Source organism: Eleutherodactylus coqui, chromosome 7, assembly GCF_035609145.1.
Source record: "Eleutherodactylus coqui strain aEleCoq1 chromosome 7, aEleCoq1.hap1, whole genome shotgun sequence".
Lineage (NCBI taxonomy): Eukaryota > Metazoa > Chordata > Amphibia > Anura > Eleutherodactylidae > Eleutherodactylus > Eleutherodactylus coqui.
In genome coordinates this window covers 112,226,384-112,248,086 of record NC_089843.1, presented here as the reverse complement: position 1 = coordinate 112,248,086, position 21,703 = coordinate 112,226,384, and the positions used below count along the sequence as shown (strand labels likewise).

General features: G+C 46.8%; 2 protein-coding genes across 5 annotated transcripts in view; one reads left to right on the top strand and one right to left on the bottom strand.

The window, feature by feature from the left end:
* Positions 1-10,169, bottom strand: part of NEK1 (NIMA related kinase 1) — a 139,461-nt gene extending 129,292 nt beyond the window's left edge. For all 3 annotated transcript variants that reach the window (XM_066573541.1, XM_066573543.1, XM_066573542.1), the window contains exons 1-3: positions 9,947-10,169; positions 3,933-4,029; positions 639-736 (exon numbers count right to left, since the gene is read on the bottom strand). In XM_066573541.1, the coding sequence (XP_066429638.1) occupies positions 639-736; positions 3,933-4,029; positions 9,947-10,063 (312 nt within the window). In that variant the 5' untranslated portion in view covers positions 10,064-10,169. The remainder of the gene's footprint in view (positions 1-638; positions 737-3,932; positions 4,030-9,946) is intronic.
* Positions 10,170-15,784: 5,615 nt separating this feature from the next.
* CLCN3 (chloride voltage-gated channel 3) overlaps positions 15,785-21,703 on the top strand; it is a 61,703-nt gene continuing 55,784 nt past the window's right edge. For both annotated transcript variants that reach the window (XM_066573539.1, XM_066573537.1), the window contains exon 1: positions 15,785-15,931. The gene's annotated coding sequence lies outside the window, so the exon portion shown is untranslated. The remainder of the gene's footprint in view (positions 15,932-21,703) is intronic.

The following is a 21,703-nucleotide window of genomic DNA, read 5'->3' as shown; positions in this document are numbered from 1 at the left end:
TTTGTACATACTTATTTGATCTGCAGATTTCACCGAGAACATGAACAGAGTCTTGTGGGTCCCTCAACAAAATACCGACTCCTTATGCTGGTTCATGCCACCCCATTGCAGAACCAGAACGTCAGAGAAAGCTGGTGTGCCCCTCAGAGCATGGCTTCTCTCAGATACCTGTGGTGCTGTGGGGCCGCCTGCACATAGACGGATTTGCATTGCGAAATTCGGAGCAGGCCCCACCTCCGGATTCCGCAGCAAATACTGCCCATCAACATGCTACTGAAAAATCACTTTTTCCTCTACACGAGCGGATATCAATTGCGATTTTGCGCAAAAAAATAAATAAATAAATAAAAATGCAGCGTGTTCCATTTTTGCGTGGATGGTTCTATTGAAGTCAATGGAATCCGTCCGATCCGCGGCCCTTCCGCAATGACGGAAAAGCAGAGGCTTTAATGGACCAGCCGCCGCAGTACAGATGAGAAGAAGAAAAGCAAGTAGGCATGGATGCCGGGTGGGCACAGGGTCGGATTCTGCATGCGGAGTCCGACTCGCCCGTGTTCAGCCAGCCTAAATGGGACCTTAGCAAGACAATTATATCATATTATCTATGTAGTATATCAGTGTGGTGACAATTCATTTACCTGGTCTTCTGAGAATAAAACCCCTTTTTGTGCGTTTATTCGTTTAAACAAATCCCCTCCTTCACAATAGTCCATCACAATGTAAAGGCAGCCACTTTCTGGAAGAGAGCAATATTATCACTGTTCTTATAACAAAAAACTTGTAGGCTTAAAAAAACAAAAAACAAAAAGGGGAACCACCAACAATAGACGCGATTTATGAAAACAGTCAAACAAAGCAACCAATCAGAGCTTTGTTGTCATTTACTTAATAGCTTTGCAGAAATAAGAGTTGCATTGTGATTGGCTCCTGTGGGCAACATGGTCAGTTCTTCTATAATGAGGTCTTGATTCCTAAATGTAGCGGTAAGTAAGAGTACATTAGGAAAGCAGTTTCTCTGCAAAGTGGATCTTTTCACAGCCATGCACTAGAGACAAAGTGACGAACAAGCCGATGAGACAGAAAGCAGATGTGGCAGAAATGGAACAGACGGAGATCAGGCTAAACGAGGGCAAGACGAGAAATGATACCAAAGCCTATCCCAGCATCACTGATGGGCAGGAAGGAGCTTGAGGCCCAAGCAAACGGGTCCAGCCATCAACTGGACTCCAGTCATCCAGGATTCCACCCATTCTAACAGATGAAACGTAATTCCCGGTATGGCAACTAAGATTTACTTAAGAACTGCAGGTCAGGAAATGGAACATACCAGGCAAACAGTATGGTGCATTACTAGAGGAAAGGCAGTGCAGGGTAAGAGGGCACCAAGATTTCATCACGGTGTGTAGCTGGAACTGAGTGGCCTATAGGGTACCTATCATAGAAGAATTAGACCTTTGACATGCCATAGTGAAGCAACCCTCTAGCAATGGACAAAGATGGCTTCTCTGGCTACTTGATGCATGCTGTACATTAGCATGCATCAGTAGCCTAAGACACTACATGCTACACAGACTGGTCAGTGCTACTCATGAGGACAGCGCTGGCCAATCACAGGAGAGTGTAGGGTCTTAGGCTACCGATGCATACCAATATACAATGTGCATTAGGTAGTCAGAGATGCAGCACGGCCATCATTATTTGTCCAGGAGCGGAGGGTCGCATGAAGCCTTCCATACACTGCACAAGCAGAGCCGATCAAAAACAAAGAGAGGATGAGGTTCTTCTCCATGGTCCAGTTCGGATGTTCACATGCCCCCTGTAGGCACATTAGGCGCTGGACGAGGGTCAGTTTGGGCACTAAGACCAGTCCTTAGCTTCACAGCAAGCAGAGATGCGCTGTGTGTTCTGACACCATTCTACCTGAGCCAGCATTAAAAGGAAAAGAACCTGTCACCAGGCTCATGCCACCTGAACCACAGGCAGCAGGAAGCTGAGACGTGTGTATAGCGCATTCATGTATATCCTATTCTGAGGCATTTCAGGAAAAATGATTCATTCCAAAAGGCGCTCTGAGTCATGGGGACAGCGCTGCGCTTCTCCCTCCCCACCGGCATCATGTAGAGTGACAGCTCTCTACCTATATACCTACAGGAAGAGAGCTGTTACTACATGGTGTGGGCAGAGACAGGCTAACGAGAGAGCTTCATTTGGAATGCCATAGTGCTTCAGAATAAGACATACAAGGGTGCACTGTCCCCCCCACTGTTTGGGTAGCCCGAACCTGGTCAAGTTCCCTTTTACTTTGCAGCAATTTGTGCTACAGTAGCTCTTCAGCGAGACTTGCTCCCACACACACCCATCTATAAGCCTTGGACACCCACAACTTAGTCAGCAGTTGCCCTTTCTTGGATCACTTTTGGACTTTTTGTAGGTACTAAACACTAAATACCAGGACCGCTCGATAAGACCTGCCCGACCCACTCATCTACCCAGCACAATTTGACCCTAGCCAAAGCCACTCACATCCTTACACTTGCAAATGTTTCCTACTTTCAATACAACTTCTGAAATGGACTGCTCACATGAGGCCTTATGCTCTTTTCACACAGCGGTTATGCCATGCCGCAGCGATTCCATCTTCGCTTTCTGTTCATCATGACAAAGAAAAAGCGTAAGGGTCCGTAATGCAGGACGAAACCTGCACCATAAGTGAATATATGAAACGCAGACCTCTTCGGTCTCCATCTCACATAGTTTACATCTCTGTAAGTCTTGTATATTGGACAGAAAAGCTTGAGGTCAGCACCTTTCTGTACAGTATAAAAGACGGAAAGGGAATGAAAGAGATCTCTGTCTCACATATTGACCCCTATGGTGCCGTCCAGGTTCCCTCTCCAAGCAGTTTTCTGCATGGTGGACAGATCCATTGCTGCATCGGAAACGCAGAGTCAGAATACCCCAAGATATTCCATTACTTGGAAGGTGCCATTCTGCTGAGATTATCAATGTTATTCACGTCACTTCTCAGTGGTTTGAGCATCATCTCTAATTGGTGTATGTCATGCAATGTCTGATGCAATAGTGGAGGATGCGGCTTCTTAATCTTATTTTTTTTTTTTTTTTTTTTAAAGTTGAAGGAAATGTTGAGTCCAACTGCACCAATCCTCCAATCTAGTGGAATCTTTGGTCCCAGATACCCGGAGCTCCACAGACCACACAACTCCATGCATGATCAGATGCCATTTCTAGATACACGAGTGCTCATCTAACCTTCCACTCAATGCAATTTTTTGACATATTTGGAGGCAATTTGTATCCTATGAAGCCTTTCTTAAAGGGGTTGTCCCGCGCCGAAACAGGTTTTTTTTTTTTTCAATAGCCCCCCCCCCCCCCCCCCCCCGTTCGGCGCGAGACAAACCCGATGCAGAGATAAAAAAAACAAAAAACGGGTAGTACTTACCCGAATCCCCGCGCTCCGGTGACTTCTTACTTACCTTGTGAAGATGGCCGCCGGGATCTTCACCCTCGGTGGACCGCAGGTCTTCTCCCATGGTGCACCGTGGGCTCTGTGCTGTCCATTGCCGATTCCATCCTCCTGATTGACTGGAATCAGCACACGTGACGGGGCGGAGCTACGAGGAGCCGCTCTCTGGCATGAGCGGCCCCATTCAGAAGGGAGAAGACCGGACTGCGCAAGAGCGTCTAATCGGGCGATTAGACGCTGAAAATTAGACGGCTCCATGGAGACGGGGACGCTAGCAATGGAACAGGTAAGTGAATAACTTCTGTATGGCTCATAATTAATGCACGATGTACATTACAAAGTGCATTAATATGGCCATACAGAAGTGTATACCCCCACTTTGTTTCGTGGGACAACCCCTTTTAAGTTCTTGCTGGTAGCACAAATACAATAACACAAAGTATCTAACCTTCAAATGATTCTCTGTACTGGACAATATTTGGATGCTTCATGTTCGCCAACACGGCAACTTCTCTTCTTGATTCTTCTCTCTCCTTGTTTGACATCTTAAAGAAAAATACACAATATATAGCTCAGTATAAGAGGCTTTACCTAAAATGCAGATTTAAGAATTAGTGTAAAATGTCCTGAGAGACAAGCATGTTCAGTGCAGTGCAACCGAACTCAACAATAACGCTCCCCGCATCATCGTACAGTCCATCATATCAGTCCCAGTGTCGGGCTACAAGATCACTACAGCTGTCAATCAGCTCAATGAGCAGGGGGCACTTTTGAGAGAAGTCCCGCCCTCAGAGCACAAACAGAGGATTAAAGTTTATTTTTTCACTGTTGCTTCCAATTAAATGATGGTAACAGGTAAGATTACACCCTTCTCCCCTGCTCCTACCTAGAGCGGACAACAATTTTGCATCAGAAAAACTGCTGATAGGCCCTCATTAAAACATGTCACACGTCTCAAGAAAGAAAGAGATTGAAACTGTGACAAAAATTTTGTTAACAAAATCAAAGAGTGATTATTACTGCAAGTGCGGGGTCTTCACAACTTTTCCAGACTCCTTTGACTGTGTAGTCTACACTATTAGTCCACATCATCGCATTTCTCTTTCTTCTGTGCCAGCACAGGAATGGAATGCCAGATCCGTCCTATGATGGAAACTAATGGACACATTGACTATAATGGAGTCTGTACAGTTGCCATCATGCCCTCTGGTATTTTCCCAGGTAGCTGTGTGCCAGAAAATCAGATTGGAGCCTACAGACCGGATGTAAACAGGACCTTAGACGAGGCAGAAATGCTGTAGCTTTGAGGCGTTGAGTCTGCACTGTGAGTCCAAGACAATATACAGTGCAATACAATACAAAAAAAAGCGCAGAAATATAAGTATGCTGCAGGTTGTCAAGCTTATTTGACAAATGGTTGAGGATTTCCAAGCATGGAGTTCTCTGTTCACTGCAAGTTTTGAGGCAAAATCTGAAGCAGATAGAGTCTGGGTGTGGATTGAGCAGTAATGTAAATCCAATTATAGGACATCTCAACCTCCCCACCAGCCCTCATTCACATGGCTTTTGAAGTATCAGATCTATTGTCTCGCCTTAAGGAGAGGCTACAAGGTGTGTGGAGACACCTAGGAGGTGAGTGAGGAGACTTATAAGGCCATCCATGTTCCCGGAGGAGCATGGATAGCCATATAAGTCTCACTCAAGTCCTAGGTGTCTCCACACACCTTCTGGGCCCTCTACCTAAGATGAGACAATACCCCTCCCGACCCACATCAATTTCCAATCGTTTTTAACCCCTTAATGACGCGGCCCCTTTTTCTTTTTCCATTTTCGTTTTTTCCTCCCCCCTTCAAAAAAAATCGTAACTCCTTTATTTATCCATCGATGTCGCTGTTTGAGGGCTTGTTGTTTTTGCAGGACGAGTTGTATTTTTCAATGGTGCTATTTAAAGTACCATATAATGTACTGAAAAACTTTTAAAAAAATTCTAAGTGGAGTAAAATGAAAAAAAAACAAAACAACATTTCGCCATCTTTTAGTGTGTCTTGCTTCTACCGCGCACAAATGGCAACAAAATCGTCATGCTAACTTTATTCTATGGGTCGGTACGATTACTAAGATACCAAACTTGTATAGGTTTTTTCTTACTATACTACTCTTTTTTTTTTCCTAAGACATTTAATTTTTTTCGATTATTTTCTGCGGTCATTTTGTGCGTGCAATAACTTTTTTATTTTTCCATCGACGTAGTTGAGCGAGGGCTCATTTTTTGTTGGATGTCCTGTAGTTTCCGATAGTATCAATTTGGAGTACATACGACTTTCTGATTGCTTTTTATTGCGTTTTTTCTGGGAGACAGGGTAACTAAAAAAGTGCATTTCTGGCGTTCTTTATTTTTTATTCGGACGACGTTCACCGTGCGGGAAAAATAATGTGCTACTTTGATGGATCGGACTTTTACGGACACGGTGATACGAAATACATATTTTTATTTTATGATTTAGATTTTTTAATAATAGATATGGCTATTGCCCGCGGGTGTCAGCTGTTATAAATAACTGACGCCTGCACTGTATGAAGAGAGGTTGCCACGCAACCTCTCTTCATACATACCCCGCTGCTCCATGACGTACTGGTTCGTCATGGAGCGGGAAGGGGTTAAAGACTTGTTTAAAGGGTCTGACATCGACTCGAAGAAATGCAGCCTTCTAATAGGTGGCGTTGCAGAGGTATTGTTCCATTTTCCTTATTTGCATAGATCTGTCATGCGCTGCAGTCAACCAATTTTTTGTTAGAAGGGTCCTCTAACGACAAGCTATTCACACAGTGTTCTGCTACTTGGACCCAAAGGCTACATTCAGATGCAATGGATTTTACGCAGTGGTAAATTTGCCGCAGATTTTGGTGTGGATCTGAGTCAAAATCCGCATGCAGATTTTGGTGGGAAATCAGAAAATAAAGTGCTGCATGCAATTGCCTAGGGGCTGCAGGTATATCAGCGAGCGTAAAGCACAATTTCACTGGAAATAGAACAGGCTGCGTTCTATTTTCTGCAAGTGGATTATACAATTCCAACGCACTAATGTGTGGAACTGCGTGATCCAATATATTTGATTGATCCACGTATTACAACAAAACTATCTGCTCTTGAGAAAGCAGCCATACAGCTAGTGCTTTCTATGATGCAGTGTGCCGGATCCAGTCCCCACTGCCAAAACTTCACAATTGCAATACAAACAAATAAATGGAACAGCACTCCAGAGATTGTATGAAAGTATGCTGAATTCATTACACAATCAAGTTTCCTAATGCTGTCCAACAGTAAGGCCCCTGTCACACGGCGCCTTCTACAGCGTTTTAGCGGTTGTTTGAAACTTCCACAAAAAATGCTGTACTGAACCTTCATTGGGTATTCTTGTATCTTGTCACCACCAGCAGAATGGGTGGAGAGCTGGTGATGGGCTGTATCCGCCCAGTGCACCCCCACACGCAGCCGATTGGCTGTGTGCAGCCAGGCCCTCAAAGGTCCTAGCAGCTTGGGGATTAACTTCATGCTGGGATGGCGGTTTAGGGTAAGGGGTTGTTTCAGTGTTAGGGATTACATTAGTAGTTGTTAATCCTTCCATGTCAGAGGCGGCTTCATAAACATGGAAGTATTTACAGCTAATAATATAACCCCAACACAGAAACGACCCCTAAACCCCCCCCCCCCCCATGCCAGGCACACTGTCACCCAGCGCTATCTTCGTTGCCCTCCAGCCTCCCCGTCCCCCTCCATCACCCACTGGCACCCAGCACTGTGCTGCTGCCGCCGCTGCTCCCCCACAGCCTTCCGCCCAGCCTCCCTGTCCACCGCCCTCCGTCACCCAGCGCTGTCCTGCGGACGATCCCCCGCTCACGCTGTGTCCCTGCTCCCTTGCAGCTTTCTGCACAACCTCCCCATTCGACATTGTGAAGCAGCGGTGTGCTGCTGCCAATGCCACTACCCCCGTGTCTGCCGCTGCTGCCCAGTCCAGGGAGGTTGGCGGGGAAGCCGCTCTGCCGCTGCTGCCCTGTCTAGGGAGAAGAAGCCGCTGGAGCGCCGAGGAAGCCATTCTTAGTCATTGCCAGAACCTGAGAGGGGGGCATGGCCGGCCTGTCAAGCATACAGTATCTTGTCACCCACACTTCCGGTGGTGACAAGATACAAGAATACCCATCCATTGATTTCAATGGGGCTGCTCAGGCGAGTGGTTTAACGCACTGCATCACCCATTGCAATGATGGGGCGTTTTAAAAACCCTGTTGAAGAAGTTAGAAAATCCTGTTCAAAAATGCTGTAAAACGCAGTGTTTTTACAAATGCCTGTGCGAGACTGGCCTTAGTCCAAAACAGACTAGACAGTCTTAAAGGGAACATGTCACATCCCCACAGAACTATAAACTAAGTTATGGTGCTGTTAGGGAATGTGACAGGGAGAGGGGGATGTATATTTTATACTCACCCAATCCAGTGATCCAGCGGTGTCCCCATGTGAAGTCGGCGTGTGGCACAAATATCTAACTCTTTTCAGAGTCCTGTGTGTGCGCTGTCCTATACAAGTCTATTGGAGAGCGAGTGCACGTGACTCTGAAAATAGTCAGTTTTTTGTGCTACGCACTGATTTCACGGGGGAAGGGGGGACCAACGCTGGATTGCGAGCGCGAGCGACTGTAAAAAAATAAATAAAAATACCTCACCTGGCTACTCGTCACGGCCCCTAACAGCACCATAAAACTTAGTTTAGGCTTATGTAGAGAGGTGACAGGTTCCTTTTAAAATCTGCCAGATTTATCATAGTGATATATGATAAGTTTGTCGCATCTTTAGTCACTTCTGTCTAACTTTATAACAACCATTAGTTGGCTTAGCTTATGACGGTTTTTACCCCAAAGTATTGGCACATGAGATTGCATTTAGGACATGCCCCCTTTACTGTGAAACCACACCGCCATTTCAGACTTGCCAAAAGAACGGTCTAAAACATAAGCGTGGTGACACATATGGAAGACCGGTTTCTGGTGACATTTCAATAGTAAATCTGTCCACTATTCCTGTAAGGAACCAAATTCAGCACCAAACCCTTTAACAAAAAAAACCAACATACCTTAAGGGCGTGTGTAAAAGGTGTAAAGTCCAACAAGTGCCCGTTTCTAACCAATATACAAGTAAAATACATAACAGATGTATATACGGATAACAGGTGCATACATGGACATGCCAAAAGTCGTGGAACAGGAACTAATGCAGCAACTGGACAGACTCAATCCCACTAGTAGACATCAGTATGGAACCACTACCATGGCTTCATGGCGTCTGTGCCACACAGGAACACTACCATGAGGCTGAATGAATAGGCAACAGATTGCCAGTCCTGTAGGGTTCAGATAGCCACCTCACAAGACCAGGTGAGGCACTGTGCCCGATGTTGTGGTATTGACAGAGGCACTCTGGTGCGGGTTCTACTCCCATATTGCATGGAAGCTAAAGAACGCTGCGCTGACCCGCGGGATATGTGCGAGGACGCTTCCTGCACCAAAGGTGGATGCGATTTCACCTGGAATCGTTTGTCTGTTCGCATTGACAATTCAAGCCAGATGCCCTGGTCCACTATGGATGGCAACGCCTTCTCCAATGTGTTCCCAGGACGTACCCAACACTGCGGATCGAGGCGCGTCTGATATCCATATGTTGTTGAAAATAGCATCTCCCATCCGTCTGGCCCCTACTGTCATGCCTTCCTTGAACTCCAACAATTCACGCGGCCTTGCCACGAGCACGCCGGCTAGTGCCCAACCTCACAACTCATACAGGTGTGGGCATTCCCAAGCAGTTACCCAGGGTAACACCAGCTTAATGAATTGACATACTGCTATCCCATGACTTTTGGCACGTCGGTGTAGAATATCCTTGTACGCCTATTTAGAGCGTTAAATACACAAAGCAGCATCGCCTATAATAAATCCGCCTATACAGTAAATCTTTTATCAGTCGCAGTTCTGGGTTACACATGATCCAACATAACGTCACATAAACAAGGACAAAATAAAATAATAATAATTCAGCAGTAAACCAATTAAGAAATTTCTTTTTATTAAAAAGATACAAAGTGATTAATGTTTACTCGGGGGGGGGGGGGGGGGGGGAGGGGGTTGTATAACTTTATAACTGATGGGGATTATACTTTCAGATGCCATTAATGAGGCCGGTAATTAGAGAGGTCCATTGGACAGTGATGTCCACGAGACGCCAGTACAGTAAGACACACCCTGTCACTGCCAATGTCCTTCTCCTGGGACCCCATGTAATATAACATATACTGCACACGTGATGCTGTAACCCGAGTACAATGATTAGCCAGGTATCTAATTATCAGCCTGTAGTGTATGATACTTGGACTGCTCCGCCAGCGCCCATGATGAGCCTGCAGCGGCCAGCACCCACCTTAGAGATGCTGATCTCCTTGATGACATACTGCTTGCCATCTTCCTTGGACTTCACCAGGATGGCCTTACCGAAGGAGCCCTCTCCGATCTTGCTGACTCTGGCGTACTTGTTCATGGTGCCGCCGCTACTACATGACTGTCAGGGCCGGAGTGGGCGCACAAGAATGCAGCGCACACGATCCCGGCCCGATGTGTGATGTTAGCGGTTGCTGGGCAGCAGGCAGGCGGCGTGCGTCGCACAGATGACGTCACGGCAGCGCAGCACCGCACAAGCCTCCTTGTACTGGCAATATTCTGTAGGGCTGAAGCTCGGGCGGCCATGTCTGTAGCTGGCACTAGTAGACCGCTTGTATGGAAACTAAGTTACTGTTTAAACCTTCTCAGTAGGCGACATTAGGTCCAGAATTTGACAAATTTTATGTTTAACACTTTTGGGCTCATGTCCACGGGCGTGTTTTCATCACGCATTACGCAGGCGATGAATGGATGCATGGCATGCGGTGAATGGAGTCAAAGTAAATGGACTTTCATTAATCCAGTCACATGAGCATGTAAACACTGCGTGTAGATATGCCTGAGAAAGATCGCAGCATGCTCTATTTCTCTGCGTACCATGCAGCGTATGCAACGCTGTCCGTACGCAATACATTGTGTATGGCGGTGATACATATGTAACCTCGCTATGAAACAGCGGTAAATGTAAAAAAATTAAAAAAAAGGCAAAGACACACTGTGCATATTCGCAGCCCATACACGGTTGGCATCACACAGACGGGTAAAACACTGCAGGACATCCGCAGCGATTTACGCCTGTGGCCATGAACCCTAAGACCCACGGACATGAGCCCTGTGTGTTCTATAGTGACCAGACAGGCCGCAATAAACTCATAAGATCCCTAATTATGCCGGATTAAAAATTTGCATGTGCAAATACACAGAAATTACAGCCCATTGATTTCAATGGTTTCATTTACATGTTGGATTTTGTGTGCGCAATTCTGTCGCGCAAAATATATGGAGAATGCTCTACTTTCCTGTACATTTGCGCAGGGAAAGAACCAATTCATTAAATCCAAGTGCGTGCACAAAAAGTACAGTAAAAAACGCTGTTGTGCAAACAAATATGCAACGCTCAATGTGCAAAAACACGGCGCAAATTTAAAGCGATTGTCCGGGTGATATGTGAGAAAAGGTTTGATACCGCCTCCATATTATGTACCCAACTGGTTTTGGCTTACAAACACTGATGCAACGTACTGACTAGAATGCTGCCGCATTGTCTTCTTTCAGCCTAACATACTGTGTTACATGAATGGGCCTAAAGACGATGATCGTCTGTGTAAGGCTGGGTTCACACGGGGCAGAATTGATGCGGAATTTCAGTGCAGACTTTCCACCGGCAATTATTATCCCAGAATAAAGCAGCAAAGTGGATGAGATTTGCAGAAATCTTGTTCACGCACTGTGGAGAGGCCATTGTGGCCAAGCCGTGTTGAAACTGACATGCCGCGCGGAATCCAAAGCTGCGGCATGTCAATTTTATTGCCGTCTTTGCTGCGACCATCTCTCCTCTCCATGGGCAAAGATGGCCGCAGTGGAATGCAGGCGGCTAAGCTGCTTCAAGACCCACGCTGAGTGGCACAGGTTTTGAAGCTGCATTCATGCCCCGGAAATCTTACAGTACTTCTGTGCGGTCCCACTGCGGTCATTCCACAAAAGTTCCGTGGGATTTATGCCCCATGTGAACCCAGCCTAAGGGCTCGGTCAGACGAGTGATTTCTTAGCGCATGTATAGGCGCGCTAAAAAAAAAAAATCACATTGCGTGTAGAAAAACTGCATGACCGGGTGCATTTGCACTCACATGTCCTATCTTTTGCTGGTGCAATTCTTTTAGTGCTTCTAGAAAACGAACATGTGACCGCTTTCATTGGAAAGCATTGGTTCTAATAGAGCCAATTTTCTAGCGTGCCTATACATGTGCTTGTTCCTGATCATTGCCCTGTGTAAACATTGATCGGCGATCAAATAAACAAAAGCTCACTTGTCAGCTGACCGTCTCTTCTACATAATATGTGGGCATAAAACTCATTGTTGGCAGCACATCCTCTCGTGAAGGAGTCCATTTACATAACCAGATATTCTGCCCGCAACCAGCACCAATCATCAGTATAGCATATCCATCTACATTTCTCTTTCCATATGGCAATAATCATGAATATGCAAACTGTATGATGAATAATATTAAAAGCTCATTCCCATACAGTTTGTATTATGGTCAGAAGCACATTCCCTGTTTCGGCCGCTTGCACACGACTGGGTTGGATTCTGCATGCAGGATCCCGCAGCAGAATCTGACCCTGCGCCGGGCCGGTGACCCTCGCGTACCTGTCTGAATTCATTTTATCTGTACTGCAGATATGGAATCTGCCTTTAAATAGAGCATGCTGCGATTTTTCCCCCGCAAGCGGAAAATTGCAATTGATTTCCGCTCATGGGCAGGAAAAACTGCTGTTCCATAGCGTAATGCAAATCCGGCCATGTGCAGGCGGCCTACACAGAGATGTGTTGCTGACAAATAAAGATGTTAACCCCGCAGGATGTCCCAGTGACATAGAAGTAATCAGCAAAGTAGTCTCAGACTTGATGCAGCTTCTATGCAATAAGGGCTGTACGTTATGCACTGATAATGGCCATACCAGTGTCCCCTTGCACAAACCCCTACATGCCGCTGATACAAGGGCTTGTGGGACATCCAAAAAATACAGAAGGGGTTTACCACAGGAGCTAATGGGGGAATGTAGTGGTAACATAAAATGCAATGACCACAAGGACACGCTCATGTTGACCACTAGCTACATAAACACAAAAGTGACAGTGAGAGAACGTGGTACCACCTTAGATAAAGAAAGAGACTGGAGCTGAAAGTGTCATAAATTAACGAGGGTTGTGGATTTATCAGATCAAGCCTTACAACCATAACTGGCACAAAGAATATCCGGCGCTTGGTAGAAAAACTTTGGTTAGCTTTTTTATTACATACCCGCGGCCTGTTTCACACGGGCGATGCGAGAGCGCATGAAAGTGCAGAATTATGAAACCCTTGCTTTTCAATGGTTTCCTTCATATTTGCGATGTTTTCACTCTTACGATGTTGCATGAATAAGAAATCGTGGCATGTCCTATCTTTCTGCGTTTTGCTCTTTTTTTATCGCCCATCTTTCCTTATGGAGCCTTTGTTTTATCGCATCGCAATGCATAAACATGCGATTTTCATGCGATGCGTTTAACAATAGAAACTCCTATTGTCTTTCTCGTGAGAAAAAAGCACGACAAAATCACGAGCCGCAGCAACTCCGACAAGCTGTGCTGCTCAGCTGTTAACGCTTTAAATGCCGCTGTCAGAATTGTCGGTGGCATTTAAAGTGTTAACAGTTCCGACGAGCGGCACGGCTTGTCGAAGCTGCTGCGACCGGGTGTTGGCTGTAAGAAATAGCCTGCACCCGACGTTTGGGTGTCCAGTACAGCCTCCCGTGGTAAGATCACGGGATGCTGTGCGGTTGCCACGGCAGCTGTGGGCCTTCTGAAAGGCTCCAGGGCTGCTTATGAAGAATGCCTATCAAGCCGTGCCTGTGGCATGGCTTCATAGAAGCCTGTCTGATCGCTGCACAGTATGATGTTATGCTATAGCACTACATCATACTGCAGGACAGGCTGTTTGAATCTAGCCAAGTTCGTAACTCGAACGTTCGTATGTAGGGGACTTTCTGTATTGTGCTATCACTATTATCCTATTACCTCCTGTTTCTTGCAAGGTGTAATAGGAGCACTTAGAAGGCAGACCTTTGGGCCATCCCCGTGCCTTTGCTGCCACAAGAACCCCTTGCCATCATGTGATCACATTTCATCAGGGCTGATGGGGTAACAGAGGCAGCCCTCTCTGTTGGTCTAACTGCATAGATGCCGTGGACACTATCGACTGTGGCATCTAAGGGTTTAAACAGGCAGGATTGGAGTTATGTCTAATCCTGGTCACTACAGGCTAGCACCTGCCACAATGCCACGGGCTGCTTAGTATGAAGCATCTTAATTAGAGATGAGCTAGCATACTTGATAAGGCAAACTACTCGAGCGAGTAGTGCCTTATTCGAGTACCTGCCCGCTCGTCTCTAAAGATTCGGGGTCGGCGGCGGGCGGGGAGAAACGGAGGGGAGATCTCTCCCCCCCCCGCTCCCCCCTGCTCACCGCCGCAACTCACCTCTCACCCGCGCCGGCAGCCGAATTTTTAGAGACGAGCAGGCAGGTACTCGAATAAGGCACTACTCGCTCGAGTAGTTTGCCTTATCGAGTATGCTCGCTCATCTCTAATCTTAATGCCTGTTAGGGCATAGGAATGTCATAGAGAGGGTCTCCTCGCTGCATCTCTTAGTGGGCACAAAAAAAGTAAAAATATGACCCGTCCCACAAAAAGCAAGTCCTCATGTGGCTCTGTGGACAGGAACACTTCAATGAGTTATGGTTCTGGAAGGTAGGGATGAAAAGTAGAAAAACAAACATTGCTGCTATACTGGTCCATACATCTTTATGGTAGGCGAGTATATACTGTATATACTGTGTCCTCAGACCCTGAAGTCATACACCCTTCATCTGTACCCCCCTTACTAGCATACATACGGTATTTGGAGGGCTAGGAAGAGCTCTTTTACACGGAACGATTATCGTTTAAAAAATCGTTAAATCGTGCAAATCGCAACGTTAATCTTCAGGGTAACCGCGGCCAACGACTGAACGATAACTCGTTTGCTTATCATTCGCCGATCGTTTTATGTGGACATAAAAACCGTCATTCAGTTGTTTACGAGTCATTACGTGCGAAAAGCGATTATTTCGACGTGCCTATTTCCTCGCACAGTTCTCCCGAAGGGTAACAATCGAGTGAATGATGAAAACATTTAGACGAGTCAGATTACGCACGCGGGAGGCCGGCAGCGGATTCCGGCTGTGAGCCCGGGCGGTGAACCTGTGTACCCCCCTAACTGTACCGTGGATGCCCGCGGAGGCTCGCAGACAGTCATGCGCAGTCGTTTTTTCAGTTTGCTTGTATTTCCCGTGCTGTCGCTTAGTGATGACACGGGTACCTGCAACCTGTACGCAATGGTATTGGCATATGGACTGCAGGTCTGACGCCTCCATTGCTATCAATAGTGGTTGTCCACGCTTATTCTGCGGTAAAACAGAGCATGCTGCAATTTTTCTTCCGCTTGTGGAATACGCAATTTATATCCACGAGTGTGAAGTACAATTTAAAAAATCACGCCTTTCAGTGTCCGCTTTTTACCACAGAAATTCACTATGGACGCCGATTGCGGAATCCGCAATTCAAATTCGCTGGTGTCAGCCTGGCCTTAAACGATTATCTGCGTGTGTAAACTGGCGGCATCTTAAAGCAAACAGCTCTGCCATCATTCACTTGCTCTGTGTAAGAGGACCCTGGTAAGTACAGGACAGACTGAAGTATGTATGGCTACTGTATCTGACTGCCTGTTGCCATGGAGACACATTGGTCAGCATAAGAGCTGTGGACACAAAGATAAGAGATGTTTATTCATGACTTTTTGCTTTATTCTACATTGACTGGAGCCATAAAGCAATGGCTGCACAGGTGGCTTCTGTAGCCCCTGTGAAAAGTATGACTGAGCCCTCAGGAAAACGCCGCCCATAAGGTGTGGGGATCAGCGCTTTCTGAACGCTCGTCACGCGGGCACACAGAAGGATGAGGCCTTTCCTAGCAACGCCCACTCCACCCTAGCAACAGCTTCAGCAGCCGCCCGGAAGCGGGGCCGGATGTGTATCTCCTCCCCCCTACGGCAGGTAGTAGCCCACCGTTCTCCGAGCAGCGACCCCTTCCATCACCTCCGTGCACACCGGCGGAGGAGGGAGAGGATGCGGCATGCTGCAGGCAGTGCCCTCGGACACCCCGAGCAGGTAGGAGGCCTGAAGCGTCTTCCATCTTCCTCCATAGTGGAGGGGTCTGCTCACGAGCGGCCTGTGCTCGCTGCATGTGTATGGCCGTCCACCATAGGATGTAGTGAGGGCTGGGGGTCCCCATAGAGGCAGCCATGGCTGCTGGGCCGCAGTGCTAGCAGTTGGACAACTTCTATTCCCCTGGAAAGTCCAGGGAGGTTGTGCAGAAGTGATGACACAGAGCGCCCTGTAGTCTGCAGACCGGCGGGCACACACACTGTACGCGCGCCAATCTCATGTTGCAGGTACCCTATATGTTTCTATGGACTGATGGGCTGTTCGCACTAGGATACTCCGGTACGTTAAACACGCGTGAAGAACGTATACGAAGGAATGGTGTTTTAAGCAGACCTGTACGGCCATGCATTTCTATACGTTTGTGTCCGTTTTTGCATTTAAAACTGTATACATTTTTCGCTGTCATTTTTTTTTCTTAAAGGGATATTTGCATCGCCGCTTTTCACAGCCGAGATAGGAAGCTCTGTTCTGCCCACCTGTCGGAAAGAGATGAGCGCTTAGCGCAGCGCTGTTTACATAGCGGGCATTGAAGTAAATGGGAGATTCGGAAATATTGCGCTACGCTGTTTCTGTAGCTTCCATTCACTTTATTGACTGCTACAGTAACTGCGGTGCGCTAAGTGCGCGTCTCTCCCCGCAGGCTTCGGCCGGGTGGCTGCTAGCCGTTGCAGCTACGTCCCATCTTGGCTATGAAACGCCGAGATAGAAATACCCCTTTAATTAAGTTTTGTAGTTGAACTTTTTTTTGTTTTTTCATTATGCCATTTATTAAAAACCCGTGTAAGTTAAACGCGGGGAAAACGTGGCGCCGTATTTTTCCGTACGTCTTCTGTTGACTGTAATGTTAATAAAGTACATGTTTCCATACGATTTGCGGGGGCCAGAAGTGTGCATAATTGAACTACGTTTAACCCATTCTAGCCTGCGGGTACATGAAGCTGCTTGGTTTTATATGAAAATGTATCCGATTCCCAGACGCTTAATCCTAGTGTGAATAGTCCCCAGCTGACTGACAACTGTAAGAGGAGCGATAAGGACTCATTATGTCTGTTTGTAGACCCACCATTAAGGCCTCATGTCCACGGGTGGTGCCGCGGTGGGAGCTGACCCTGCCCGCGGCCAAGGACATTTTTCTTTACCTGTCCTGGTCTTCTGCGGACCTGACCAGATCTTCTTTCTCCTGCACTTCGAATGCGTGTGGGGGCGCCAGCGGGCGCAAGTGAGAAAGGCATCCTTATGCTGCTCTCAATGAGGGCTGCAAAAAGATGGTGGCAGTCTCTTTAAATCCGGGTTGGTCAGACTTTTTTCCATTTAGTTTAATGGGAAAGACGGAATTCATAACAAATCCAGATTCTTGTGGAATGTGCTGCGGGTCAGTCGCAGAATCTGCAGGTAGGGAAATTTTAAAAAGCGGTGGTGATGATGATGATGATGGGGGGGATTTACCTTCTTCCTGCTCCGTACAGAGTCTTGCCTGCTCCCCCACCAATCATCACCGGGGCCAGGTAAGACTGTTGGGGGAGCAGCCAAGACTCTTTACAGATTGGGGAAAATTGGAGAAGGGGAGTCTGGCTTTTTTCTTGCCCTTGGTCTTCACCAAAATGCTGTGGATTTGCTGCTGTAGAAGTCCCTGCAGAATTGGGACAGATTTTTCACAGTAGATCCACCCTGCGTGAAAAAAAACCTCTTAGGTCTCATGTCCACGGCACGCACAGATTCTGTGTGGAATCCTGCACAGAATCCGCTCGTGCCCGCAGCAATGGACAGTTTTCTTACCTGTCCGGATGGTTTCCATTGACTTCAATGGAAGTCGTCTGTGCGAGAATCCGCAGGAAATTGAGCATGCTGCGATTTTTAAAAAAAAAGTTTTAAATTTTTTTTTACCCCCCTGCGCAGGTGATCCGGGAAAAGATGACATCCGCATACTTTTAATTGTGGACGCTAATAATAATAATAATCTTTATTTGTATAGTGCCAACATATTCCGCAGCGCTTACATAGACAGGGGGAATACAGAAAGACAAAAACTACAGAACCACGGTTACATAGTAATCAATTGATGGAAACAATAGGGGTGAGGGTCCTGCTCCAACGAGCTTACATACTACAAGTAATGGGGGGATACAGAAGGTAAAGGGCTGGAGATGTGCATGGTATGGTGAGGTGGAGAGTGAGGGGTGATATACACAGACAATGGTCAGACATTTAGCCGTGTGACGGCAGAAACGGTATGACTGCAGGAGCGGTTTATTATGGCTAGCAGGGACTGCAGTCAGTAGGTCAGGGAGCATGTTATCAGGCGGCGTACAGAGGGGTTTATTTAGGGAATGCTGTATGCCTCCCTGAAGAGGTGCGTTTTTAGAGCACGCCTGAAGTTCTGCGAGTCCTGGATTGCCCGGGTAGCCTTTGGTAGTGCGTTCCAGAGGACCGATGCTGCTCTGGAGAAGTTGGAGGCGGGAATGAGAAGTTCAAATTAAAGGGGCGCTCAGTCTGGTTTCGTTAGCAGAGCGGAGAGCCTTGGCTGGTTGATGGATTGCGATGAGGGAGGCGATATAGGGGGCGCTGTGCTGTGGAGGGCTTTGTGGATGAGGGTAGCAAGTTTAAATTGAATTCTGTATTTAACAGGCAGCCAGTGCAGTGACCGGCACAGGGCAGAGGCGTCCGAATAGCAGCTGGACAGGAAGATGAGCCTGGCTGCTGCATTCAGGATGGATTGGAGAGGGTAGAATCTGGTGCAGGGGAGGCCGATAAGCAACGAGTTGCAATAATCGAGCCGGGAGTGGATGAGGGCAACAGTAAGCGTTTTTAGCGTGTCTACAGTGAGAAAAGAGCGGATTCTTGCGATGTTCTTGAGGTGCAGCTGACATGTTCGGGCAAGAGATTGGATGTAGGGGGTAAATGATAGATCAGAGTCGAATATGACCCCAAGGCAGCTGGCATGTTGTCTAGGAGTTATAGTGGCACCACACATGGAGATGGAGATGTCAGGATGAGGTCAGTTAATGGAGGGTGGAAATACCAGTAGGTCATTTTTAGAGAGGTTTAGTTTTAGGTAGAGAGAGGACATGGTATTAGAGACAGCGGACAGACAGTTGGTGATGTTTTGGAGGAAAGGTGCAGAGATGTCACGGGAAGAGGTGTATAGCTGGGTGTCATCAGCGTACAGGGGGTATTGGAGGCCAAATCTCCTGATGGTTTGTCCAATAGGGGCTGTGTAGATAGAGAAAAGGAGGGGACCGAGTCCTGGGGGACCCCAACAGCAAGGGGAAGAGGAGGAAGGTAGAGCCAGCAAAGGAGACACTGAAGGAGTGGTCAGATAGGTAGGAGGAGAACTTGGAGAGAGCAGTGTCCTTTAGGCCGATGGAGCAAAGCATCCCTATGGGCAGCTTGATTTTCGGGTGCCCCGCACGGGTTCTGCAAATCAAATCCGGACATTGGGCCTTAGGGTCCTTGTGCATGAGCCGATCATCAGGCCTGAGCATTTCTGGGAACGCTCGTCAGTCGGGCCGTGTAACGGGACAAACAAACACTGCGGACTGTGCTATTTGTTCAGCTAAAAAAACAAACATAACGGACCAGAGGCGAAACAAAAACATTTAGTTTTTTTGAAACCCCACTGAAATCAATGGGAAAACGGTAACATTTAATTCCTTTTTAATTCCGTTTTTCTGCTCCAAGACGGAATCGAGATGAAGAGCCCTACCGCCGATGTGAAGGCGCCCTTATACAGAGCCTGTGTTGCTTACTGAGGAGTTGTGCGATGTGTGTGCATCAGCCCGAGACATCACCACATGCCTATTTTCCTCTGGGGCTCATTCACAAGGGCGTATGCAATTTTGATGCAGTTTCAGTCCATCTTTTTACATGTGCAAAAAAAACAAAAAAACACAAGAAAGCCCAATTCATCGTCTCCTGGCAGAAAGCATAAAAGTGAATGCGTATGCAACAGTGTATTTGGTGCGTTTTTATGCAATCCCTTAGAATTTAATGGGCAATTACAGTCACCAATATAATAATTGTGTTGTATGTTGTCCATATTCCGTCCATAAAAAATATAGGCAAACGCCTCCCGTGTGACGAGTCCCTTAGTTTTCACCATTCGGCTCCCCTTTCTCCTTGTGACCCCAGGATATTATTGCAAATGATGATATGTATATGAGCTGTAGACGTAGCCTGCAGGTCATGATGTAATAGACGGGGTGCAGCAGTTGGAGTTCTTTTAGGAGTTGCTGCTTTAGCCGTTCTCTGTATTCCCGGTCTTCAGACATGGATGTATAAATCAGTGTGCTCATATGATGTTCAGCACGTGACTGGCACAGATCATAAGACTGGATTACTTGGAGGCAGTTATTTGCTTCCTCCTGCTAGGCAGAAGACGGGCTGGTAGCGATTACCTGCACGGTACGTATGCTGCGGCAGACTTGTAGCCGGCATTCTTGCAGCATGTTCAGGTGACTCTTCTGGGATTACTAGTGTTGGGTCTTGCATCTGGTGTTCTCTACGGATCAGCGCCACTTCTCTTTTGTACTACTTTTTTTTTCCTCTCTAAGGCCGGCGTCACATGGGCGTATTTGCACACTCTATATGCAGAGAGTAGAACACATTGATTTCTATGGCTTCATTCACATGCGTATATTTTTCCTACACATTTTGGTTGTGCCAAAAAACCGCAGTATGCTCTATTTTCCTGTGCATTTGCGCATCAAAAGTCCCTATAGAAGCCTATGGGGATGCACAATTCTGCACAAAATAAGCTAGGCTATACACGAAACAGGAAAAAGAACACATTCGGAACCCAGAATTCTTAGCCATTTTAAGTGCTGCATTTTTTTTTGCCGCGCACAAATGCACAGACCTTGTGTGTGGGAAAAGTACAGTAAAATATCGCGGTACTCAAACAAAATAAACTTTTGTTCCGCACACACGATGCACCCATGTGCACGCAAATACGCCTCCGTCCATGTGACGCCGGCTTTAGGGACCTTTCACACATAACAACACACAGCAGAATTTGGCGCAGTGAAAATCTGCACCACTACTGCAAGTCTAAGGGTGGTTTCACACAGGTGAGAAAATCGCGCGATATTTCGCCTGATGCGAGAGTCAGTAAAAAAACAGATTATGGATTCAATGATTTACAATGGTTTACTTCCTATTAGAGATGTTTTCACTTGTGCAATGTGGAGGGAGAAAAAAAATCGCAGCATGTCCTATCTTTTTTTTTTTTAATCTCCCATGTTTCCCTATGGAGCCTCCTTTTATCGCAACACAAGAAGCTTGCAATGCGATGGGACTTTAGCATTAGAAAGTCCTATTGACTTTTACGTTAAAAAATGCGTGATTTTTAAAGCAGCCGGCGGCGATGGAGGATCATTTTAAGAAAAGCATAGCTGATCAAAAATAGCAGGAACAAAGATGTGATTTTCTCATGGCAAAATCGCGATCACTCAAGTGAAACTAACCTTAAAGGGGTTGTCCCGCGCCGAAACGGTTTTTTTATTTTTTCAACCCCCCCCCCCCGTTCGGCGCGAGACAACCCCGATGCAGGGAAGTAAAGAAAGTTTACCGGAGCGCTTACCTTAATCCCCGCGCTCCGGTGACTTCAATACTTACCGCTGAAGATGGCCGCCGGGATCCTCTGTCTTCGTGGACCGCAGCTCTTCTGTGCGGTCCACTGCCGATTCCAGCCTCCTGATTGGCTGGAATCGGCACGTG